General features: G+C 42.9%; 1 protein-coding gene across 2 annotated transcripts in view; it reads left to right on the top strand.

Moving 5' to 3' along the window:
- vps50 (VPS50 EARP/GARPII complex subunit) overlaps window positions 1-27384 on the top strand; it is a 106467-nt gene that overhangs the window by 22488 nt on the left and 56595 nt on the right. For both annotated transcript variants that reach the window (XM_047604942.1, XM_047604941.1), the window contains exons 9-13: window positions 66-148; window positions 8876-8918; window positions 10990-11088; window positions 14688-14828; window positions 23450-23582. In XM_047604942.1, coding sequence (XP_047460898.1) covers window positions 66-148; window positions 8876-8918; window positions 10990-11088; window positions 14688-14828; window positions 23450-23582 — 499 coding nt within the window. The remainder of the gene's footprint in view (window positions 1-65; window positions 149-8875; window positions 8919-10989; window positions 11089-14687; window positions 14829-23449; window positions 23583-27384) is intronic.

Genomic DNA, 27384 nt, shown 5'->3' with positions numbered 1-27384 from the left:
AGGAGAATTATGTTTTTTTATGTATATAAAAACCATTAAATGACCTCCCCTCTCTCTTCCTTTAGGAGGAAGACTATCCAGGTGCAATCCAGCTCTGTCTGGAATGTCAGAAAGCCGCCAGCACCTTCAAACACTACAGCTGCATCAGGTACAGTACGAGCAGATTGATAGAGTGATATTCGAGTGTATCCAATTGGAGTAGGCACGGACTTCATTTTCTGGCTGGATGGAGAATTTTCTGATATAAATAATGATCTCTTGGGGTTGAGACGGTCTGAACTCAGCTGATGTGAAGCCGCAAATTTGTCTTCTTTAGCGCCGTGTTCCTGTGTTTCCTTGGAGATGCAGATCGAAGAATGCTGCGCGTCTTTTATTTTTTTCCCTCCTCAACGTTGGAACCTGACCGCGAGAGAAGGCTTTTCCTTTCCTCGAGTTTGCCTCGCTGCCACTGCCTTGTGGCTGTTGCATTGCGTTCGCTGTGACGTCAGAATGGTCCTGGAAGGTTTTTGCCCATCCCCAGACATTGTGGTTGGGCTTTAAGATTCGAGGGGGAAAAAAACGTGCACGGTCTGAAACGGGGCTGAGATGATGAGCGTCGTCTCGCTGCGATCATAGTTTGGTGCCGGCTGATTGGGTACAATAAACGCCTGTCATCTTCTGTCTGTATCTTTTTTTTTTTCTTTTTTTATCTCTTATTGTGAAAACTTTGAAATAGTCACTGGATCTGAAAGGATCAAGTTACACGGTAGAGACACACATCTGCTGTACAGATGGTTAGACAGAAAAACACACCAGCAGACAGACAGACAGACAGAAGAGCTCAATTTAAAGCACTGGAAAACTCCTGAGGCGATGTGGATTACACTGCAATATTTTAAGTGCCCACACATAACAAACCTCCATTTTTGCTCTTTTCTCTGGGCGAGAGTGGGATTTGAAAGGTTGCTTAAAAAGAAAGATTGATTGATGTGGATGAGCGTCTGCATGCAACTGCACACAGGGAGCGATGCTAAATACCCGAGAGTCAGTCGTCTCTGGCCCTCTGATTTCTGTAACTACGACAGTGGGTGGGCGATTGATTAAAATATGTGTGTCATTACTAGCTTCCTCTTTCATGCAGACTCATGGACAGAATCTAACAAAGTGGAACCAAAGGCAACTGGACTTTTGTCTAAGATGTTCATAAAACAGAATATAAAATAGAAACAAATGAAAAATACAGGATAAAATATGTACCATTATACACCGATCAGGCATAACATTATGATCACCTTCCTAATATTTTTTAGTGCCAATACCAATTTATTTATTTATTTATTTTTTTTTGCATCAGCATTGGCCGATGGCCGATATGTGCTGCCGATTTTTCTGAGTGGATATTTGGAGCCAGTGCTGCTTTTTCTACCTCCATTTACATGATAAAAATGTACAGACCCTGCACACTCCAATCTCAACGGACATAACAGCTGGAGTCTGCTTTGACCCATGGTCCTTCTCAGCCAAGTATGTTTAGCTTACAGTCAGTATTAGTCTTACATCTTGGCGTTAACACCAACACATATCCCACCAAAAGCTTAACAACAGTCTAAACTGTGGACAGTGGTTGATTGACAACTTACACTATTAGCTCGCCAGAGAGAGAAAAGAAAAAGGCAGCTAGCAAACTCCTACTTAACAACAACAACAGTAAAAGTTAGGGCTGTTGATATTAATGACTATAATAGGTTGGTGCTGAGTGATGAAGTAAATAGATCTTTGTTTGTTTACATTTTTTTTTTTAACTCTTTAATTTTTAACACTTTAATGCCTATGAGTACGAGCATTTTCTCTGCTAGCACTCTGCTAGCGGGGGAGGGGCAATGTATGGGCTGCAGGGGTCCTCAGTCAGTACGTTTACATGCACGTGAAAAAAATTAATTATTGCCTTAATCGGACAATAACAGGAGAACTTAAGTCGGGGTTCTCATTATCTGATTGAGACACCCAGATAATGCGATTGGAATTCGATTTTCTCTGGCATGTATACAGTGAATCGGAGTTTTCATCGGATAATACGTGTGCGCATGCTCCACAACCACTACGCTGGCGTGTGACCCCGGAACAAAAACATCCAAGAAAGCCGATCGCTGAAGAAGAAGAAGAAGACAAACGGAGCCACTAGAAGAACTGTCTGAGGGATAGCGCGGATCTTACCTGCACCAGAAGTAGCGCGAACATTACGTACGAGATTAAAAAATGTAGTATTATCCGTCTGGTTGTTTTTTGAAATGCCGGTCTGCCGCATGAACGACTCCTGTTTATTATATCATGTAATAAGCCAGCCGGAAAATCGGGCCGTATTAACGTGGTATTAACCAGCTGAAAAGACACGTATCGCCACCTAGTGTGGAGGAGGTGAACAGTTATTCGATTTTCTTGTGCTGCATGTAAACTGGGACAAGGACTGTAGTCAGAAAGTCGAATTTTGAGCATAGCTTTATTAAGCTCTGCATGTAAATGCACTGAGTGTCTCCAGCAGCACTGGGCTGCCTGTGGATGCGCCTGTCTGTAAATCTTGAACACATGAAAATACCACTAAAAAACATAAATGTCGTTTATGTTGTGGCCGACTGGTGTACATACAGGAAAAAGTTCAAACCTAAACTCAAAGTAACAACATTCATTCACCGCGTTAACAGTGTGGGGGAGAAAACCGTGAGCATCTTGCTGTGACAGTGCCGTTTAACCGTCAGGATTGCTGCTGGGAAGCGGTGATCAATAAGCCAATATTATGCACAGGAGATTGTAGCGGAAAGGAATCCTCCCACTTCTCCCTCCCACTTGCAGCTGCTGTTTACTCGTGTGGCTATCACTTTTGCCTTCACTGGGTTGATAATTTTTCATTAACGGAGCCGCGTGTCCGCCGTGATGCTCAGCAGAAGTGCTAGATTGGCGGGGAGTGGAGAGTGGACCTCGCTCCATTTGCCACCATGTTTATGTGATCATAATAAAAGGGAGTACATTTTTACAAGTAACATTGTCATTGCAATTATGAGGGGCTCCCATGTGTAATTAAATGGAGAAAGTGTCACCCGGGTTTTATGTCTGAAATATTCTACTTCCTAATGCTGCTCGAACACAGTTTTCTTTTGCATTAGTCTTGAATCTGCCAGTCCCTGACTGTAGCACTGTATTCAGCTAGTTTCCAGTGCGCTGCTTTTGTATTTAACCTTGTAGCTGTGACATCCGTGTGGATGTCCCATGCCCGCCCCTCCTCTGTTATCCTTTAAAAGTCAATATCATTTTCCCAAGAAGTCACTAACCCAGCCTCATGCTCCGTCTCAGTACATTTTCATCAGGCACCTATTCGGCTGCCCCGCATATCAGCAAATTGTTCATAAACTGTGAACTCTGCGGTGACCTTAGAATAACACAGAGGCCATCCAGCCTAGGGCTTAGAGAACGTGTGTGTGGTGTATTTCTCTCACTGTATAATCATTTCATGATATTTCCTGCCTTGCGGAAATATACCCTAAGCCAGTGGTTCTTAGCCTTTTTTCCTTGGAGCCCCAAGGAACAGACGCACCATCGGAACTTCTGGAGTATTATGCAGTTCCATCTATAGATGAAACATATTCAGGCCTTGAAGTAAAAAAAAAAACTGATTAGAAATTTAACCATTTAATTCAGTTTCAATTTATACAAAAACAATTGCAGATCATATTCTAACTCTAAATTGGAAAGTTTACACCCTAACACCCTATTTTTAATTTTTATTTTTTTTACAATTTTTAACTCCTTTGCTTGCTGAGGACACATTCTCCCAGCTTCATAAATTTATTATTACATCTTTCCGACAACAGTGACTTTGACGGAAAAAATGCTGGCTTAGATGATGCCTTCATTGAAACTCGGAAACTCTTTATTTCCACTTAGAAATTTCAGACTTCCGATACCATAGCGTTCACGTTACAGGTTAACTCAGAGGAGAAAAAATAAGTTTTGTATATTGTCACTGTTTGCTGAACATTAAAATATGTGCAGCCGCTATTTTTTATTTTGGAAGCAGTAATTTCCAAAATTGACAAATCGGAGTACATTTATTCCCAAGTTGTCTTGAATGCAGCATTAGCTGTGGATTTCAAAGTCCCACCAGCGCCCTACTTCTGATTGGCGAGTGATGTTAGTTTGGAGAGGGGAAGTTGTGTTGCTCTCATTTTGTTGGTAGACAAACTCAATTGACTGCTCCGACCTGAACTTAGATCAGACCAGTTTAGGTGCACCCCCTGTGATCTCTGGGGGGCGTGGACCCCAGGTTGGGAACCACTGCCCTAAGCCAGTGTGGTGTGTAGAAATGAATGCTTCAGTTGGACACATTTATGGTTTATTTTACACATTTTGCGTTGACCTAAACATATATAAGTAACAATGAATAAAAAGAGAGTTTCCAGATATCACATTTAAGTCTTGCTCAGAGTTTACTAGTTATATTATATTAGCTGCCACATAGATTGTCACTGGGTTATTCTAGGTGAGGTTCCTCCAGATTTCCACTTCAGCTAATTGCCTCTTAGTATTGAGAGAGGTGATCTGCTCAGGTGCAGCCTCGATTCCAAAGTTCAGCGGCACGTTCGAGAGGATCAGAGTGTACTGAGAAGGGCAGAGGGCTCCTGCATTAATTTCTGTGTCACGCATGTTCACACTCTCGAACAAGCAAACAGTTGTGTGCATGCTGCCCCCACATGTCACTACAAACAATGCGGCAGCTCATAAATGCATTCAGAGACACGGTGCCTTCACGTAGGATGCGTTGGAGGCTGAAAAGCTGAAACAGTGTGGCGGGGCAGACTTTTAAGAATGAGTCGTGGTGCTGTGTCGCCCATATCGGGAACACGATGGAGCCCTCCCGTTCACACTGACGGAGCTGATTACTTTTATCCGGGTGACACGTTGTTTTAGGGATGGTTCTGTTTAGCGCTGACAGAGTTCACTCCAGTGCATTTGACTGTTTGTTCGATTTGTCGCCAACGCGACTTTTTCAGTTAAGCTCGTGTGCGCGGAAGAAAGATGATTTTCATTATTTGTACACCCAGGCTTTTTCACGCTGAGCTCCAATTATGCCGGGTGCTTTAATTTCTCCTGCAAACCTGCATTAGTCAGTTGTGTTATCTCTTTTCCAAATGTTTGCAATTTAATTGGATTTTCACATTAGCTACTGGTCACAGTAGTCAGTATAACTGACAGACTAATCAGAGCTTACTCCGTTAGAATAAGGGGGAAGATAACAAGTGCCTATCTACGGTGAGAAATTAGCATCTTCTGTACATTTTAATACGTCGGCAAGAAACAAACAGTAAACCTGGAGTGTCACATATCCTTGTTTTGCGCAGCCTCTGGCCTAGAAAATCAAATTAACAAATAAACAAATGCATGACTCCGATCTAATGAACAGCTTTAGAAGTGCGGTTCACGCCCTGGCTTCAGTCTGTCAACTTATGGGTTGTCATGAAACCTTCAGTTGTAAAAGCAGGGGCCAAAATTACCTTATATCGTGCACACTCTGTCGTTCTGGTATGACGGATTTTCCCTTTTGCTCTTCCTCCAAACTCCCTCCTTCTTTGAACCGACGTCCCCTGCTCTTTCGCTTGCATAATTGCGCTCGCCGTTGTCCCCTCTCGCTGAGTTTGGCTCTTTGAAGCCCTTCCCTTGCCGCTCTCTGGCCACTCCGCCTGCCCGGCAGCAGTGTCTATAATAGCACCGCTGATTCAGAAGTGGCTGCCTCACCGAAGCTGCAAATCCGGAAGACCCTTGCAAATACAGTATGTGTTTTGCGAGTCAGCAAGTCACCGCGCGACGGCTTGCCCCGAGGCCCCGCGGACACCTATTGCTGGTGATAATTGAAAAGGGGGTGGGAAGAAAAAAAAAAAGAAAGCCCCTCCTGATTTTCGCGTAATTCTATTTCAATCCTCGCGTCGCCTGCAGGGAGCAGATTGTTAATTAAGTTTTCCTCCTCATCTGTTATTTATGCATTCTGTCTGATCGTGGAAGGGTGCCAGTGTGTAGGGAGAAGCTGCATCTGTAGTGCAGTTAAGTAATGTATACTGGGCATGGACGGTGTAACAGCAGACGACCCGGGTTGCTGGCCTCGGGTTGACCTTTTGTGGTTTTCCTCAAAGTCCAAGAGATCAAAATTCTTAGCGGGTCGTTGAACATATTCACAGATCCATTTTGTGGCATATCTGCTGTACTCTGAGGTTGAATGGTGTAAATGAAAGGGGAGCTCATTGATAGGAAGTGAAATGGTCGATTGGCCAATCAGGATGCGTCCCAGCTGTTATTAATTTCCAAAATAATTTGTCTTGCTGAAAGATTGATGACAATATTGATGATTGTTTATGCTAAAAGTGTGGATGGCGGCCAACTGGCAGCAGGATTGTCTAAGATAAGCTGGCTGCCCAGCGCTGCTTTGTCTGATTAAGTAAGTGTAAAATATGTAAAAAATTGATTATCCATGTCCGACACTGATGCAACACAACCTTGAGCATCTGGTGATTGATGGCAGCCCGGTACAGGTAAGCTGCGAGTGAGCACTTTGATGATTTTTTTCCTCCCAGTGTTTAATAAAGTTCCTCACGAAATGCTCATATTGCACTTGCTGGGTTTTCTTCCTCGAGCTTAAAATAACTACACATCTCTCTTTGTGGCTCAAAGCACTGACAGTATCAGGTTGGTAAAACAGATCACCTTTGACTTTGTGAGTAGTTATTTGCTCCAAATATTTCCTGACTACACCAGCGAGGTAGCCACTGGTCAAGATTGAGCAAGCAAGGTATACACCGATCAGGCATAACATTATGACCACCTTCCTAATATTGTGTGCGTCTCCCTTGTTGCCTCCAAAACTGTTGGGACTCATCACAGAATGGTCGTGGGTCTTCTGAGGGTGTCCTGTGGTGTCTGGTGACAGGATGTTGTTGGTGGGGGGCCTTTGGGTCCTATGGTTTGAGGGGAGGGGCCTCTGCGGATCATCCCACAGATACTTGATCAGTTTCGGATCTAGTGAATTTGGAGGTCAGGTCAACTCCAGGTCATTTGGGTTGTCTGGTCTGGTGCAGGTCAGTGGTACAAGTAACATCCACGTGAATGCCAGGTCCAAAAGTTTCCCAGAAGGACGTTGTATTGTCACAAGATGATCAATGTTTATTCACATCACTTGTCAGTGGTTTTAATGTTGTGGCTGAAGTGATAGTTCATCAGTTTTGAGAAAAGTCCCAGTATGGCCGCTTCTTCTACTTCCTCCATAGTGCAGGATGATTTTTGTTACCGTCTCCTCCAGTGCTCTTTGGCTTGTGGTGTAACTGTTGTTATTTGTCAAACTGCGCCGTGTGAATATATGGGAACATTGTATAAAGAACACAACGTTTCTCCTCTCGGCCTCTGGACTGTCTCCTCAGTCTGGCTGCCAGAAGCACAAGGCTTTGTTTCTTCTCTACATTGCATATGGACATTCGGGGCGTCGTTCTTCGGCTGCCAGGGCCTGACATTGATCAGTTCAGCTTTTTTTAGTCGAGCCAGCTCTCTGACTTCTTTGTGTGTTTCATTTTATCTTGTCTTCCAATCCCGACTTTCCACCGAGGATGCTGCCTGTGCCTTGCCTTCTGATGCTGCAGCTCAAAACTTAAGGTGGAATCACACCCCAACTGAGCGGTAGTCTGGTTTTAGAAATACTGTCGTGTCACCCTGGGGAGTTAAGTTCACACTTTCTTCTAACTTCTAAACTCAAACACGGGCAGAAATGAAAAGAGTTACAAGGCATCATATTTGGTAATATCAATCTGTGGCCCCCTCTCTGCTCCTCAGCTTCCTCCTCCTCAGTCTCCCCACCCTCCACCCCCAGCTGAAGCTAAGATGCTTAATTAGCAATTTGTTTGGGACACTTTGTCCCCTGGGCGACTGCAGACTCACAAGGCACAACATAAGAGAAGGATGACCTGGAAAAAACCCATGCACAGCAAGGACAGAGGCGAGGTGTGTGTGTGTGTGTGTGTGTGTGTGTGTGTGTGTGTGTGTGTGTGTGTGTGTGTGTGTGTGTGTGGGAGGGGGGGTAACAGTGGAACAGAAGATGATTATGAATGGATGCGGTGCAGCGGGAGTCACGAGGGGATTGAATCGGCGTCTTGGGATCAGCAAAATAGTCGCGATTCCTGGTGCCACTTTGCAGCCTCTGAGTTGAAAGTGTTTCGCGGGACGAGGCAAAAACTGAGAACGCTCCGAAGGATGTGTCGGCGCTTTACGGGCGCACACACACACACACACTCTCAGTCACTGAAATGAGTATTCTTAAAGTGGGTTTTACTGTCGAAACTGAAAAAGGACAAACGCTTATAAATGATATATTACTGCTTCATAATTTAATTGCTTTTCATCACATAAATATGAAAACTCTGTTTATCCAAAAAATATATAACATATAAAAGTATATATATAAAGTCACAGCGCGTAGTATATATAAAAATATATAAGAGTAAATAAATAAATAAATAAATAAATGTTGCCAAATTCAGGAATTAGTATTTTTTTCATTCACCATTTATATTAATTTCTATATTTATGTCACTTTTTAATCAAATGTTTTAAATGATTTTAATACAATTTAATATAGTAGATTTTTTATTATTATTTATTTATCGTTTTATTATTTGTATTTATGTGAGGTACTTTTTGATTTTGTTTGTGAATGGTTTTATTCACATCACTTCCTCACATCACATCACTTTTATATTCCAAACAAGCAATCTGTAATTTAATTAATAAATACCTTAAGCAAAATATTATTATCGTATTATTACTGTCTCCACATCCACCCTCAACAATCTCTCTTTTCTTTTCTCCGCAGCGAACTGAATTCCAAACTTCAAGACACTCTGGAGCAAATAGAGGTACGTGCCCCTCTGACTTTCCTCTAATTGCGTTATCTGAGCGCAATATTAGCAAAGAGCCCTTTAACACCGCACAATGTTTTGCTCTAACCTCGTAATTTCCCTGTGAAAGAAGCAATCTCTACTTCATTTTGACATTTTGATAGTTTGCCTTTCTCATTCCGGGTCTGCCAAATATTGACACATTTAGAAACTCATTATTGTCTGTGTAGCCCAGTAAATTATATCTGTTTCATCTCTAGCTGTGCCGTGATACTCTGTGTCTCTGTATGATAAATGGTATGCAAAGCAATTTTCTCTGCGACGCGGCCGCTCCGCTTGAGTAGATTAATTACTCACAGTTTTGTCTGTACACAAGAAAGAGGCTCGCACACACACGCACACACACGTGCACACATGTTTGTTTACCTGTCAGCGTGAGTCAGTGAATACACAATGCCAAATCCTCTAATTTCGTAAAAGTAAACATGTGCACAAAGCGTTCCAGAAGCCAGTTGTGGCGTTTGGTTTGGTGGTTCACAGGCGTTGTCCCTCCGACACTTAGTGCTTAGTGACGATAAAAAGTAGAAACAGAAATGTAGAAGTGTGCGTCTTCTGATATATGTTTGAACACTGACGCGGTTTAGATTGTTTTAAGATGAGATAATCCTTTAATTTATCCCACAATTTCACAGTGAACATAAGATAGGTGCTTATGCAGAGTGTCTGAGGGTGTTCATATCCAAATGGGAGGAAAATGCTGTAGGAATTCCAACCATTTTAAAAGATGGCCTCTATTTTCAGAGCTCAAAAGCGAATGGACAAATTTACATATTCATGAGTTAAATGCACAGGTTTAATACTTCCCTTTGCAGGAGTTCACTGCCTGAAGTTGGCAAGCTATGAGCTAGTTTGTTTACTTGATCAGATGACTCCGACATAGCACAATATTCAATTCCTTAACTGTTGAAAACTCCCTGAGTTGCTTTCACAGTTTGTCTGTGAAGGTCGTGGCACATCCGGAAAACAAAACTCACCCAATTAGCTTCTTTCACAGTGTGTTTTCAGTCAATGTACAACCCAAACTACAAAGCGGCGTCTAATCAGCCTCGCTTCGTTTGGCTGAGTCTGAGCCCAGACTACGTCCCTTTACGCTAAAGAATTCATCAATAAAGCCGCTGCCACTGGAAGCCGCGCAGGCCCATGCATCATGCTGCCTCCACCCTGCTTTACAAATGATGTTTATGCTTCGCGTCATGAGCCTAGACGGTTTCATTTGCATTCAGAGCTCCTTTAAACACAGGTTGCGGGTTCACGTCAGGTTTGTAAATGCCAGTGCCGCGCTTGGAAACAGCACCAGAGCTTTTAATGTAGTTTAATTGATGAATGAATAATGGATGAATACCTGGCTGTGAAGCGCCTTTTGAAGCGACTGTCCAATCACTTTTGAGCCCTCAACAAAATGTGAATAAAATCGATTGTTTGAACTACATCTTTCTTGTAATCCTCCTGTGAATTGTCTAAATAGCTTAATATTTCATGCAAATGATAATATATTTATTATAAGCGCTAGGCTGAGTTTAATATAGAACACATGTAGTAAGTAGGGAATCTTTGCTTAATCTCTCTAGTCCACAAAACCTGTGGTATATGGAACTAATTGACTGTAATCAATCAAAAATTTTGGATTTACTGGCTTCCAGACATCTGCTAATTCTGTATTTATTTTGCCAAGTGCATTTTTAAATATAAGACACAAGAGAAGACTTTGTCATGCAAGGCACTGGATCACGTTTGTCAACGCTACACTGTTAAAGGCTTATCATGCCAAGGCCATTGCACACTCCTGCGCTCCCCGGTTTCTTACAATCCTTCCTTATTCATCTTCCTTTTATGTCTTTGCCAAAGACGTACACGCGTTTCTAAATATAGATACACCCACATCCAATTACCTGCCCTCGGCCTTGTGCACATCTATATCTAAATCCCTGGTGTTAACGTTGATAATCCCACACTTTTTCTTTCTTTCTTTCCCCCTTCCCCTCACCTTGCCCCCTTCCTCTTCCTTTGTCGTCTCTATTTTTGTCTCCAGGAGCAGCTCGATGTCGCCCTGTCTAAGACTTGTAAGCACTTTGATGTCTCGCACTACACCAAGGTCCAGCTGGCATACACGCTCCTGGGCAAAACACAGGTCAGTGCATCGACTGGTCCGCGGGGTCGAGGGTTGGGGGACGGCTAAGCCTGGCTGGACGCGATGACCTGCGGGGTTCGTCCTCCGTTGTCTGACTCATTCTCCTGTTGGGGGTTTTCAGCCAAGTTTGTTTTTTTTTTTTGTTTTTTTTTTTTTACTTTACTTTACACTTTGCCACATCGGGACGGCTATGCTATTTCATTTCATTTCAGCCATACGAGCAAGTGCATAAACAGCATGTGAACAAACAAGTTGTGTACCAAAGTTTGTTGTTGTTCCAAGTTTGGAAGCGTATTAAAGAGAGTTTTCCCACCATCTGCAGCTCATTTTCCCAACATCACATGAACAGCTGATTAGTTTAAGGTGTTCTCCTTGGAGCGACGAGCTTTTTGGGCTCTTTAGATGAAGGCACTGAGCCTTCGCGTCATCTTACACGATCCTAATGTTCCCTCTTTACTGTCAGTCACCCTCTGAAATCAGCCACAAAAAGGATTTTGTAATTCTCCTAAATAATCCTAGGAAACGTACTAAATAAGCTCTCTGATCTCCCAAACTGCAGAGATGATGCTGTCACCCACGCCATTTTTTTTTTTTGGTGCGTGCGACACATCTTTTAAGTGAACGCAGCACTTTATTTAAAGCTATGACGTCTATGAAACAAAACGCTCTAGACTCCGTTAAAGGTGCACGTGTAGGAATAAAAATAGACTATAACCTTTAATGACAGGCTCTTCCTGTCTTCCTCAATTTCTCAACCTGTGCTCTCGTGTTCCAATCCGAAACTACACGGAGCAGATTAATGCTCCGCTAACATGGCATTTTACTTTGCAGGTTTTAGCCTGTTTAAATTTTTTCTCAGTGGTTGACATTACAAAGTCCACATTCCACCGGGGAGCATTAGCGTCGAGGAGTATTTGGCTGATTAAAGTAGAAATTTGGAATTAAAGCCGAGAGTTAGAGTGAGACACCAGAAAGAAGCGTCCCCTCACCGTGGCCCTCATCAGCGAGCACAGTGTGTCACTGTTATTCACAACTCGAGCCTTGTGTTGACGCTCGTAAATGTGCCGCTCGCCCCCCTTGATGTTAACAGGCTTCCTTGAGGTGGAGACTGCGTCATCGAAGCTCGTTCAGAATTAATCATGTTTTTACTGTCTCTGCGACGATGAGAAGCAAACTAAGAAGTTGTTGTGGGCTGCACTTTGCTGTTGACCTCAAGCGACCCTCTCTGTTCATCACCCGGAGCCCTTTTCTTTATCTGAGTCTTTTACTTTTGGTGCAGTTGTCAGACAGGCGCACTTTAAATCTGCTGCTTTTGAGTTGGATCCACAATTGAACTGTGCAAAAAGGTAGAAACCTCACTTTGCATACTGTAACGTACCACATAAACGGTTCACTTTCACTTCCTACACTGGTCTCCTGGCTCCTTCAGTTTGACGTATGAATGAGTCTATTTACCTCGTTGTTGATAACTACACCTATTAAGGTCGGTGGCTGGAGATTGTTACAATGGGGGCTGCCACAATTGCCTCCTTTTTCTTGTCTACAATCCAGGTCCAGCGCAGCCTGTAATTTTCATGGTGTTGTTAGGACAAATGAAGCGAACCTCCATCAGAAAGAAGGGAAGAAATGCCATTTTGGTTTGTGGCAGCAGGGAGTCTAGATTGGATGTGGCCACGGGCATTGTTCGGTGCTGTCTATTTCGACACCGGTGTCCTCATTTCTCGGAGCGAGGCGCTGGGTAGGAGCTTTCAGAGCAGGAAATGGCTTTGAGGATAAACGCTAAGGGTTTGTGTGAAATCATTATTCACAGAAACTTTTTAAATGAAAATTTTAATTATGAATGAAAAAGTAATCAACGCATTCTACTTCATTAAACTGCTCAACATTGGTTCATACAACTAACTATAATGTGTGTGATGTGTAGCATAAATCAAACAGTAAATCATCACCACCCTCAACTTAAGGTTTCAGGTTTTAAGTGTTTCAGCATACGTTAGACATCAGGGAACTTTAGTTTGCCGCATGACAGTTGGCGAATGCTTTAATGTAAAATAACATCAGAAAACGAAACCAACAAAAAACATAACCCCATAACACAATATGAGGTAAATGTACATCAATAAGCCACAACATTAAAACCACTGACAGGAGAAGTAAATAACATTAATCATCTCGTGACAATATAATGTTCTTCTGGGAAACTTTTGGACCTGACATTCGCGTGGATTTGCCAGACCAGGGGCTCCCACCCCATACCAATGACACTCCTTGATGGAAGCAACAATCTCAAGCAGGATGCAGCCTGACACAGACACAAAAACAGTTTAAGAACAACTCAGAAAATGTGAAGAACAGCACAAGGTGTTGACCTGGCCTCCAAATTCACTAGGTCAACCACAAAGGACCCTCCCCTCAACCCATAGGACTCAAAGACTCCCACTACCAACATTGTGTTCCCAGACACCACAGGACACCCTCAGAAGGCCCACGTCTATTCTCTGATGAGTCCCAAGTGTTTTGGAGGCACAAGGGAGACATACACAATATTAGGCGGTCATAATTTTATGGTTTATTGAAGTATTTCTATAATATAACAAGTCTACAGTATCCATTTTTACCCTATTAGCCCAACAAATATCATGCTAGTTGGCAATATCATATGCTCTGACAAGCTATGCTTTAACCTATGCATGACTGCAATCAGTCCCAGAAACCTTGTGGTCCACAAAGAATCTACACTTTAACTAACGTAGGTTACTGAGGCTGTGAATGTTTGTAAAACAATTAGCTACCTTGATTCTTTCAATATGTGCTGTTGAATCATAGCATCTGTTGTATTAGCATTATGCTACGGATGCTAGTATTAAATTTATGAATATGAAATTTGGCTTGTCTTTGTGCCCCTATAATCTAAATTAAGCTTGGATGGTAGTGAAAAATATGCCTCTCACTGGTGCCCTCTTCTCTGCCCTCCTGTCAGTAATTTACAATCACTTACAACCAAAGCTTTAAATTAGCCCTAATGCTGCTGGATGGACTACACAGAGGAAATTACCTGTTTATTAGAGAATTCAAACAGAAGAAAGTGGAGAAGCTATCAGGTGTGCATTAAATACGTAAAAAAATAAGAAACAGTCTATGAGTAATTGAATATGTTTTCCTTTAAGGCATAGTTCTCCTAATTGAGGTGAGTTTTGATGGCATAGCTCGAGGCATTCGAGATGAGATTAATAGTGCAACAAGTGAGCAGAGATGGAGGCAGGTAGCCGTGCAGTCGCACCATGAGTGTCGCAAGCACATCTGTGCCATTGTGCTTTTCCATTTATTCCTTCCTTATTGTTATTGCTTCTTTAACGACATTTTCCACTGCAAAATGCAAACTGGAGACAGAATTGCCCATTGCAGCTCCCACAATATAGAGCAACCCTCTTTTTCCTCCCCCGCACCATTTTGTGAAACTACCAAAACGCGCCTGCAAATAATTCCAAAATATCAGTAGGTGTCTCCAAGAAGTTTGACTTGCAATTTCCGTGCCGTTCGCCTTTCTGGCAGACTGACAGTGACATGTTTCATAACGACGTGTTCGTCTCTTCCCGCAGACTGCTATGGACCAGCTGCACATGCACTTCACCCAGGCCATCCACAACACCGTGTTCCAGGTGGTGCTGGGGTACGTTGAGCTGTGCGCCGGCAACGCGGACACAAAGTTCCAGAAGATGCAGTATAAGGACTTGTGCACGGTAAGGAGACGAGCGTTGTGTTTAATCCTCTGATATCAGTTGCTTTTTGCTCGAAAACATTCAGTCGCTTAGATGAAGACTTGCGTACTTTTAGCGGGAGCTGGGCCACGTAGTCTCGCACATTTTTGCTCACAACCAGGCCATTGTTTTTTCTTTTCTTATAGGCACACAAATAGTGCCTCATTTCATGACATAGGATTCCTCAGATTTTCCATAAAGGGGCTGAAATAAAGCAGGAGGACAGAGTTATTGAGAGAGAAGAATTGAGTTACTGCTCTAGCGAGAAGCGTAGCGTGTCGTAGCCCCTCACTATAGACTCACTCAACCCTGTCCAAATCAAAATAAATCTGATTTAAATGCCCGGCAAGCCATGACATGGTCAATTCATCATGAACTTCAGGGAGGGAGCTTTCCTCCCCCCCGGGGACCTGCAGTGTGAAGGCCTATAAAAAGCTATAGGTAAAGGTTACTCCAGTCACTTTCTGGGTACAGTGTTTGCTTTACAGCCTTTCTCAATATGTCAACTGTGTATTCCTCATTGACCCTCTGTGCCTGGATGCAAAGCTTTTTCCAAGGGCATTGCGTGTTGTGCTCTTGTTTACAATGGCCTATCCTTTACCTTTTCCCTTTGTACTACATCTCCTAGCCTTCTCTCCTTATCTCTTCCTATTCCCTTCATTAAGCAACCCCAGCCCTAGGTTCGGTAGATCCTACTGGAATACATTTAAATCTTATTCCTCTAGTCTCATGTTGCACGTGAAATATTTTACCCTCAAGAACACACCACCACCAAGTGACAAACCCATCTGTCCATACATTTTGTTTGTTTGTTGTTGTTCTTGTGGACCTAACTGCTGTTGGGATTATTGGAATCTGTGCCATGGATCAGAGTTACAGTGTGCACGAGACCGTACACTAGTTACAGACACATCCTAATGTTTACTTGGGTTTGATGAATTTGCTGTCAGCGCGGCGCGTTGCCTGGATGGTTTCGCTCGTATCACAAACACTCTCATTTTCCGCGAACCGTGCAGCCGCCAAAGCAAGATCGTGAGGATGCGCTTTTACAACTTCGGCCACGCGCCCGTGATTGATGGGGCCGCGCGTGAACCCTCAAACGAAGAGGCAGTTCGTCTGCGTCACTGACAGCATTTTCAGCCTCTCTTTTCCCGGGAAGATCAAGTGTTTTGCTTGCAGCGAATTAAAGAATTAGCTTACTTTGTGTCTGCCTTTAAAAGCAATAGCAAAAGGAGAACTTACTGAGGTGCCCGAGCACGCTGGACAAAAAGGATTTTTCAAGAGATACTTAGAAATCTCAGTGAGGACTTGAAACCTTGTCCTTTCTGAGATTACAGTTTCAAGTGCCCCTCTGCGCACTTCCCTCTTTCAGATTTTATAGAGGCACTCACAGACTTTCATCCAAGGTCTCCGACTGGTATAAAAATCCACCTGTGACAAGACATGGCTCAAATCAACAGACTGGCCTAGGAAATGCATATATGCTGCACTTACACAGCAGTACACTAGTATTCCACTTACATTAAGGTAAGTAAAACCTCAGTCAGAGTAAAAATGCATACATAGTGTAACTGGCTTTGAACAGGCTGACCCATTGGGAAGAAATGTTCTGTGGTATTGAAGGATTAGCTCGTAATAACCACGTAAATGCTCATATCAGTAAGTACATGAGTAACTTGGCCGAAGAAAACTGAGCTGTGCTTCACACCACTTTAGTCTGACACTTTACAAGAGTTCATTATAGTTGAACACCATGATGGTCGAAAGTTCCAATAAGCCTTTGAAATGATGAATGAATCAGTAGAGGTGGTTCTAGCCTGTTAAGCTTTCTTAATGCCGCCCGAGAGAATCTCTACATTACCCATCAAACCGATTCACCTTGATAATAACTTCATTATTTAACACAAACCAGTGTGTGAAATGATGGCCCTATATTAACAGAATGAAGTCATTTTGGTTTATTTGGCAGCGTTTCATGGTGTAATCTTAAATACATAGCAGTCTATAGTAGGGATGGGCGATAAGGGTAAAAAAAATGCATCACGATAAATTTTGCCATTGTGGCAATAACGATAAAAATCGCGATAAAAATATTCTAATTCCAATCCAATGTATTTGACTCAATCTGTCGCTGCATTCTGCCTTGAGAGCTCTAAGACATTACTGACCAGTTATAGTCAAATAAGCTGCTTGACTACATGTTTAAGTAGGAAGTTGTGGAGACAACTGTAGTGACTAATCATTTATTTATATTTAAATTGACCTGAAATCAACCTCTTAAATCATCTCTTACTACATCTTTGACTGAGATCTTCTGGCCGCCATGTGGAAGACTGTCTAATCATCAGGAAGTTGGACTGTGCCCACTTCTAGCCAGTGCAGGGTCATAGAAAACCCACCACACATATGTGCCCATGTCACACATACCTAGATCTGTCACAGAGGGGGAGAAAACGTTCTTCTTCTTTTACAACAGATTTCCACAGACAAGAAATTAAGACGTCACCTTCTCCGGTGTATCTGCGCTGTAGACACTGCACTATCTGTGTCGGTGGGAAACTTGGTGTTTGTGGAGCGGCGCAAACTTCCCTGTTCCCCCGATAAATAAAGGTTGAGAAAATGTTACAGTCGCCCCACACCCCCTGAACCTGCCTCTTAGTTATGCGCCTTAAAAATTCAAGGGGATTGGGAGCAACCCGAAAGGTCACTTCTGATCGTCTTATTAATTTTTCATCAACATCTCATCATTATTGGATAGCCTCGCTCACATCTTATCAATTCCCCCGGTCTACTTGACTTCTCTCCCGATGCAAATAAGAAAGTTCACTCCCGAAATGAAAGCAGGTTCTTATAGGAGAGACGACTGGGGGTGCGTTTTTATTGTGTACGCCAACTGGTTGGTGTTCGGTAATTCGGCTCATCTGTGTGTATGTGAACTGCCGACCATTTCGTAGAGCTGTGAAATTGGACTCGTGCAGTTGGATGTTCACAGTAGTATGCATGCGCTGCGTCTAAAGACTGCAAGTGTTTGTATGCGTTTTCCAGCGGAAGGGTTTGTTAGATTTTTTCTGGTCCTCGGGCCACGGAGTCCACTTTATTAAATCTCAGCAGTCTCTCGGATGATTTGTGTACGAGTGTGTTGTTTGAAGAGTAACCCACTGAATGCTGCGGGGTCTTAGTCATTGCCTTTGACAGTGTTTTCGTGTAGTATGAACGCCACTTTCTTGCACGCAAATCTCTTTGCAAGAGATAAATGACCACAACAGTGAAAATAAGTCATCGCAGACAAAACCACTAAACTGTCACACATATTGTTTGAAATGTCAGCTCTCTATCAACAAGTCAAAAAAATGCACAAAATGCACTTAACTGGACTGCTCTTGTGGTTTTTATCTCCGAACTCAGCTTCAGGTGTTAGACACTAAGACCTGCATAACAAGGTATTATAATATCGAGGCACAGAAATGCTGATACCTTCTAGATGGCTACATGGACACTAGTTGTCTGCTGACAATCAGATCAATTGCCTCATTTAACTACCTCAATCGTAACACACTGGTGTGACGAGAGGAAGCTTTCAGTTAGATTTAAAGAAGTGGTTTAAACCATTAATAATCCGTACAATAAGAAAATAGGTGTGGTTCAACTTGGCTTCTCCAGATGAAACTGGGCTTAAATTATCATAGCTCAAACCACATTGCGTAGATGTGTTAAGCTTAACATGCGTCTCCCTCTCATTTACGTCCATTCAAGCCGTGAGTGCATAAGAAAGAGAAACTAAACAGTCTGCCTGTTTTGTTGTGGCATTGCTGGCCATCCTATGTGTCTTTACCTCATGCAGGTTAATTTGTTCTTTTGTTCCTCTTTCAAAGGAAAGAAAAGCTGGGGCGTGCGGCCGTGGCTAAATCAGGGCTGTCTGCATTCTCTTGGAAGTCTTGTAAAAATTTGTGGCCCTTTCTTTCATGCATACCTCTCCTAACGCCCACTCGCACAATTGGAGGGGGGGGTCCATTCAGCGCTTTGTCTTCTCAAAGTCTCCCTGACACAGCTTGGCATATGTTATGCGCATAATTATGGCTCTGAACCGTCTTCAGAAAATGAAATGACTGCTCTAAAATAAATGCCCGGCTTGCCTCCTCCGAGCTACTGTCGCTGCATCCGCGCATGAGGGACGTGTCCGACGAGGTTGATGGTCACATTTCAGCAACAGTGTATTTATTGTTCTCCTGACTGCTGTTGTGAAGCGCAAACCACCTTGAATCCATTGTAGCCTTCAACTCCCTCGGTCACGCGCACACAAACAGGACACCAGTTGTGCGTAGGTGTATCAGAGGTTACTTCTTCTCATTAAGCCCCGTCGAAGATCGTAACCCACACACTCTTAACACCCCTCGCCCCGGTTGCTTGGCAACATGCTGCTGTGTTACGGTTGACTGGTGGAGGACGAGGAATGTCAGTGTAAGACAGGTTTTGTAAGAACTGCCTCATTAGCTTACCTGTCTTTCCGCCGCTGCTCTGACCGCTTTGCAACCTAAGCGATTAACTTTATTTATTTTTGTTTGTGCGCCCTCATCTTCTTTGTGCATTCACATTCTAAGTATAATAATTGAATCCTAATAATAGTCAGAGGGTTAATATATTAATTTATTATTATTAAGTCCTGTTAGTATTTGTGCCACATAAAAATATTGAGGCAGACGGGGAATGGTATGCCGTAAAGGTCTGGCCAACCCTGGCTCATACTGGAGAATCTGCTGCTCAGTGCTCTAAGCTCCCTTAACTTTTGGAAATTAGCACAGTGCTCGTATTTGACATCTTATTGTAGACGGTGAAATACAGTAGAGCCCTCTTCAAAGCTGAAATGAACCTAAGAGCATATTAATGTAGTGTGCACTCGCTGTTTTACTCCCACATGCCTGTCACACCGTGACCTTGTTTACACTTGGTTTTAAATGTGGATTACCAGCACACAGCTCTTAATACAAGTGTAAACAACCACCAAGATGCTCTGTGGTCCGATCACTCAAACCACTTGCCAAGATCGCCAGGGAAACGCAAATACCTCCTGATTCATTCGGGAAGACAACGTATTCGGAGAAGGATACAGTGGTTTGTTTTGGTGACATTGCGCCAGTGCTGAAATAAATGTACTGAAGTACACCTAAAGAGCTCGTCCCTGTGTATTTGCTTTTGAAAGATTGTTGTTTCCTGAGGTAGCCCGTGTGAAACAAATCTTTTTTAACTAGTCAGTTGGACACCTTGGAGACACACGATTGACACGGTTGTGATTGATGATGTATCTTGGACGTTCACTTGTGTGGACAGTCTGTTGTGGACCAGTTGGACCTAGCAGCGGAACCATGGCAACGGCACGAACCACAACCTTGGGAGACCATTAAAATCTCTGAAGCTTCACTGCACTGACTTAAATGTAAACTGATTACACAACCTTAAATATGGTCAAGAAGATTTAATCCTCGTTATTCTCTACTGTAATTGCCACATTAATGTGATTTATGAATAACTATTCTCAGAACTATTACACGACTAACATAATGCCAATTTTCTATTCAAGACAGATCTCTGCTCTTGGACAGTATACAATGCCTGGTCAAAAAAAAAGTCTCCACCTGGATTTAACTATGTTTCAGCTGGCAACAAGTCATTAAACTCCAACTGATGCAATGAGTAGCTTCTTATTTCTTAAACAACAATGTGGAAAAACATCCTGTGGTGGTGGAAAAGACGTTAGTCTGTTTGAGAAGGGTCAAATCATTGGCATGCATCAAACAGAGAAAACAGCTTTGGAGATTGAAGAAACTGCTAAAATTGGGTTAACTGTCCAAGGCATTATTAAAAACTGGAAGGATGGTGGGGAGCCAATACGATGGGCTGATGAAGTGATTCACCCATCATGCCTAGTGTCTACTGTTCATGCCTGTGGGGGACAGGGTATCTGGTATCTGCTATCTGGGGTTGCTTCATTTGGTCAGGTCTTGGTTCAAAAGAATGTTTTTTTCTTCCCTGATGACATGGATTCATTCCAAGATGTCAATACCAGGATTCATGGGGCTCAAAGAGTTAGACATTAAAAGAGTGGTTCATGGAGCATGAGACGTCATTTTCACACGGGAACCACAGAGTCAGAACCTTAACCCCATTGAGAACATTTGGGATGCTGAAGGAGGCTTTACGCAGTGGTCAGACTCTCCCATCATCAATACAAGATTTTGCTGAAACCAACACAGGGATCATTTCCTGTGTTGGCAAATGCCTGGTTGGTGTTTTGTTGTTTGGTTTGTGGTGTCCATAGCTCAAAGTGTCTTCAAACAGTCTAGATTGTTTTAAGTGATGGAACGTTTCTGCAGTCCATCCTGCCCGTAAATGACAGCCAGGTTTTCTCTGTAACTTTGAACTTGCCGTGCTTTTCTGAAAAAAAAAATAATCCCCCACTTGTATAATTGCTTATGTCATCTGTTTAACACTGGAGACAGATTACTGTGGTCATTAAGTTATACAGAGTTGACGTTTTGCTGTTTAAATGGTAAATTGCAAATGAGTTACCATGGTGTATGGTTACAAACTCGCAGTAAGTAACAGTGATTAATGTTCACTCCAGCGCAGGTATTAAGTTTCTCAAGTTTGAGTACACTAAGGAGAAACTCAAGGGGAAGATTTTATTATTTAGGTAATTGACCGCCTTCACTGTAGGTTTTGCAGGGCGTGATGCCTTAATGTGCAACAATGAAATGTCAGTTTGCTTTGAGTATGATGAAATTTAGTAGAACACAGCATAAAAATAATTGTCTCTTCCTGTTTTGATTTTATGAGTTTTTTCTCCTCTGTTCGGGGTAGTGGTTGAGTGGTGGAGTTAATAGCATTTTGCTCCTACGTCACCATCCTCCAACACTAATGCTGCCTTGGGTTGCAGCTAATAACATCTATTGTGATGGCGGCCAGTACACGAAACTTGGCTGTTGAAGGCTTACTGTCGTGAATCTGTTTCAGATGTTTGCAATGAAACGATAATGAGTGATTATCCTTGCGAGTGGTCGTTTGTCATTCGAGGTTTCTGGGACTCGTCAGATGAGCGAGCCCGACAGTGTGGAACTTTACTCGCGTTGGCACAGTTGGGGTCTATTTGGTTCGCCGCTGTTTTCTCTCTCTGCAGCCATTAGTGCGTTAGGCCTGCGGCGTGGAATTACAATGCTTTTGTGGAATGCAGCGGGGGTCTACAAACACTTATTTGCTATTGTGGCTTAAACAAAGTAAAGTACGTCCACTGTTGACAGTTCTGTTTCAACTGGTAGTGATTAATGTGCCTCCGAGCGCGTTGACAGGACTCTGCCGCTACTGTGGCTGCTGGACTTTCCTCAGGTGGGCCGTATTTGAATACAACTGTTGTATTTTCCAAGGCTCTCTTTGTTTTAAAAGTGTAATTACATGACATTCAGCCAATACTTAATACTCTCTAATAATGTGTAGAAATAATAAAAGTTTTATGAAAGCAATAACTCACTCCAAGCCTGAGGCACATTAACATTTTATTTAAGCTGATGTATTATTTTCTGATGCACAGACAGTGACTGATTGCCTGAATAGATGCAGTATATTTACATATACATCGGTCAGGCATAACATTATGACCATCTTCCCCAATATTGTGTAGGTTTCTCTTATGCCTCCAAAACAATTGTGACTCAACAGGGACCTTCTGAGGGTGTCCTGTGGTTTCTGGCAACAGAACATTGTTAGTGGGGGGTCCTTTGGTCCTATGAGTTGAGGGGAGGATCATCCCACAGATACTTGATCAGTTTGGGATCTAGTGAGTTTGGAGGCCAGGTCTACACCTTGTGGTTTTCCAAAATGTTTATGTGCTTGTACCTGTGTGTCAGGCTGGACATGGGTTCCTTCCATCAAAGAGTGCCATTTCTGTGGGTTGGGGGCGCTGGTCTAGGTGTGTGTTACATGTCTAAGTAACATCCACACGGATGCCAGGTTCAAAAGTTCCCCAGAAGAACATTGTACTATAACAAGATAGTCAGTGTTATTCACTTCTCCTGTCAGTGGCTTTAATGTCGTGGCTGGTCGGTGAACGTGCTCCTTATGAACTTGACACATGTGCCGTTACCACAGTAACCACACAGTTCATTACGGATCCATTTGCTTTCTTTGCAAATAATACACAAATTCATCTCACCGTAATAGAATTATAAAAATAGAAACTCATCCGTCGGTTCTGAACGCCGCAACAAAGTTGATCAAATAAAACAGTCCTCATAGTAATTAGCTCTCACATAAGATGAAAGGGTTTCTTGTGACACAGAAAATAGACGTTTTCCACGAGTGTCCTTGAATTATTAGTACACTCAGACTTTAATTAGATGCAAGTTAGGAAAGCTGATGAGCTCCTTTTTTTTGTCAGCCTCTTGCTGAATGTTGCAGTTTATTTTAAAGTGGCTGAGCACTGCACTTTATTACCCCGAAATTATGCTTTTACTTTCCTAGACACAGTATTGGTTGAAGATATAAACCTCAGACTTCCTCATAAGAAAAAGACCGTCAGTGACCTTATATATTTTTTCTTATCTCTCTCCCGCCAGCATATCACCCTCGACAGCTACATTCCTTGCCTGACGGACCTGTGCAAGGCATTGTGGGAGGTGATGCTGAGCTACCATCGCACCATGCAGTGGCACGAGGAACACGACAAGCAGGAGACCTCACCCACTCAAGGTAGGAGTTTTTACCAGTTAAATCCGTCGACTGTATATAAAGATGGAGCAACCCTCTGTGACATCACACATAGATTTCCTCCGGTAGTTGCCATCGTTGTAGTCTCAGAGTCCGGCAAACTGCAGGGTAATTAAAAAATGAATAAACAAATGCTTGGACAGGTAACATCAGGGCAGACAACCTGTGACTTCACCCATTTGTGACACAGTGCTCTCTGGGAATTGACTCCCATTTTTTTTAGCCAGCCCCTAGTGGCCATTCCAGGAACTCCAGATGTTTTTTGTGTATGCTACATTTTCAGTGCCGTTGGTTCCAGCTTAATTTAATCCAATTTTCTGAATTTGTTTGTATTCAGCAACACTACCACTGTTTTTCTGGCTAAAGGTACACACTTCCCTCATAAGAAAAAGAAATAACATCTCACATGATCCAGAAGAAAAACTCAAATAATATTACAGTCACACCTGCAAATGTTCTTTCCCTTTTTCAAGTTCATTTTCTAAATCTCTTTTTGTCACATGGACTCATAAAACAGCGAACCTCCTCCGTATACCTTAATCTCTAAAATAGTAACCCAGAATCAGTTTACAAAGACCCACCGCCTGCGCTTTTGTGTTTGATTGACACATATAGAAGAAGGGTTTTCAGCTTTATAGCTCGCAGAAAGGAACGACTGAGCCTCGCTGAGTGGAAAGAGGAGCAAGTACTGAATGTGCACCGGTGCTTTATTGCAGCGCACTCTACAGTATAGTGGCACTGAAGTGCCATATATATATTTTTCCGCATTTACAGCGTTCCCATTCGGTGTAAGGGTTGCAGAAAGAGCCATCAGAATAATGTCTGTGGTGGCATTGTCGCGCTCTCCTCTTTTACAGCCATACAAATTACCCTGTAATTTAACAGTTCTACACGGTAGCTTCTCATTTCAATAAATCAGAATATTCATTTTGCGGAATTACCATATTTAAGCAGTGGGGATAGACTGCACTAATTACATGAACATAAATTATATGTAAACATGATTGAATTTACATTGTGTTATTAAATTGGCCCGGTTGAGGGGTTTGAAAGATAAATAAATGCAGAGGTGGTGGACCATGGATGATGCGTTTCTTTTTTTTTCTTTTTTTTTTCGTATGGAAATGTGTCATGGATGACTTTGAGTTCGCTCCATGCTAATACGTGCAGGATGTTCCGGTCTAGCAGCAGCAGTTAATAATGATGCTGTTTTCAGATGCTTACTTTTCCACATAACCATTATTTCACACCACGTTTCGGCTTCGCAGTGTCACCTTTATCCCAAAAAAATGTTACGAAATAAGTATATTTTGTGGCGATAACAGTGTATAAGGTGCAGACTCCCCGCTTGAAAATGATTGTAGTGGCACTCATGCCAAGGCCCAGTGGGAGCTAGGAGAGCGGGTACAGCACATGCCCAAAGTCAAGCAGAAAACAAAAATGCAATACATGATTTGTGATTCAGCTGCAAGCCCCACTAGCAGGTACATTTCTTACCAGTGTAATAAAAGAAAATAATCGGTTCGGCAAATGGCATTTTCCACCTCATCACGGATTATGTCATTTGTTAAACACTTTGTCATATAAGCAGCAAATAGCGACCTGTCACATGAACTTGTCCCCTGCTGCTGTGTGTTGAAACGTCTCCGTTTTCCAGACTGGACAGGATTCATTAGGTGACCGGACGAGGGCACATAGGATGTCCTGGATTTCTGGTGACATGTTCTCAGGATTCTTCGCTTAGAGGGGACACCATATTCCCTTTAATGAGACACATCTATCTTCTCACTGTTTGATCGTCTGTCACCTCTGTCCTCTGTCTTGTCCTGGCTTTGTCCCTGTTTTCACCTCTCTCTTCTTTTGTTCTTATATATATGCACGTGTATGTGAGTGCGAGAGTGTGTGTGTGGTCGCTCAGAATAGCGCTTTAGCTCATTTTCCGAGTGCTTCCGCAACGACAGCGACCTCCACCTCACGCAGGAGACCCGTCAGGAGAGTCGGCTCCGCTGAAGGCCACTCTGTCCCCCCCTCAGTCTGACTCAGAGTCTCTCCTCTCTCCTTATTGAGACCGCGAAAAGACACTCATCTTGACACATCCTGTCGGCCGGTGTGATGCTATAGTGATTAATCTCGCCGCTTGATGAAAGCGAAGCTTGTTTCGGGAAGCAACGAGTGGCCGGGGTCGTCTCCCGGCCTGACAGAATAGATTTGCTGCCGGGGCGCACGCCCCGTCCTGTCCTATCAGCGGTGACGGCCCTCAGGCGGAGGGGATGACCCCGAGCACCGGGGAGCATTTTGAGTGCGTGAAAGTAAATAAGCAGCGTTATGTAACGTGTCCATACAGAGCGTGGAGCATGCGGGGTGATGTCGAACTTATGCGCGCTGCCTGTTTTGTTGTAGGTGAGAATCGGCCTTCACACCACAAACTAGAGATCCAGGCTTTTTGAAATAACCTATATATTGCAGTGCGTACTGCAATTATTACAATTTCCCCCCTATTCTCCGAGGCACCAATGCAATTCGACTTATTTCTCAATATTTCCAGCCTCCCTATATATATGTATATATATATATGCGGTAATTTGATTATTTGCGAGCCCTTCAAATGCATCTCCTTTAAAAGGATTTCAGGTGGGGAGGGCGCGTCGGATGCAGTGTACGCCCCACATGCACGCACACATACACCACATTAATAGGAATATGAATAGCGATACACAATTTAAATGCTCGGGCTGCACCACATCAGCCCTGAATGAACTTATTACAAATGCAGTGTGATAGAATGTAATCCGTTGAAATGAAATGGGATTTATAAACTATGTGGTGCAATGCCACAAGACAAATTGCCCAACTGTGTGTGGAGCCAAGATAGTTTCTTCTTGTTCTTCTACTTCTCTCTCTCTCTTTTGAATGAATTACAGTATGAATTTGAATTTCTTGACGTCCTGGCAACCATCATCTGCACAGGGCTGGACATTATGGCTAACTATGACTCACAAGCGTTTCTCTTTATTTAGACCATATGGCGTATTTAGTGTTTTCTTCAAGGAACAGGAACAATAACAACATCTGCATTATTTGTTGAACGAAAAAAAAAAATACATAAAGATGGAGGGATATGAACATCCACTATGAAAACATTACAACTAACAGGTTGCTTTTGGAATTAGATTCCGTTGAGAAGTTTTCCAATATGCTCTCCTTTTATTATTTATATAGCCATGCACCACTCCAAGGGAACATTGCTCTGTAATGAAGTGAGCAGAACAATAATAATAATAATATGAGATATGAAATGCCGTCACATCGTTTCTTCCTTTGGATCGTTTAACTGGTCATATGGGGTGAGGCTGGAAAACGTAGCAGCTGAAGTTAGTTGGTGTTTTTGCGGCTGGGTCCATATCAGCGACATGACGATCGTTACTTGGTAGCGTTTTGTTGCCTCGAGCAGCCGCCGCGACTCCAGCTTGTTGTGGAGCTCAGAGAAAGCATCACTGCAGAGTTATGGAACCATCTCCATCTTGTGTTTCCGTCACACACCAAAGCCACAAGCCACCACTTTTCTCCTGCTAAACTTTTTTTTTTTTTTATCAGATTCATGCAAAGTCACGCGCGCTCTGCTGCTATGAGTCATAGATTGAAACCAGCGGGGATCCCACGTGGGCGTCTGTCCTCCGAGTTACCAAGAACTTTCTTATTACACGTGCCGTCTCCAAAGGTCAAACGCTGGTTACCACCTTCGGACCGGCAAAGCGTGGCCTCCCCTATAATTTAATCTTCCCCC

The sequence above is a fragment of the Mugil cephalus genome, chromosome 14, assembly GCF_022458985.1.
Source record: "Mugil cephalus isolate CIBA_MC_2020 chromosome 14, CIBA_Mcephalus_1.1, whole genome shotgun sequence".
NCBI lineage: Eukaryota > Metazoa > Chordata > Actinopteri > Mugiliformes > Mugilidae > Mugil > Mugil cephalus.
Note: the sequence above shows the minus strand (reverse complement) of the source record. Positions and strands in the feature narration are given on the sequence as shown.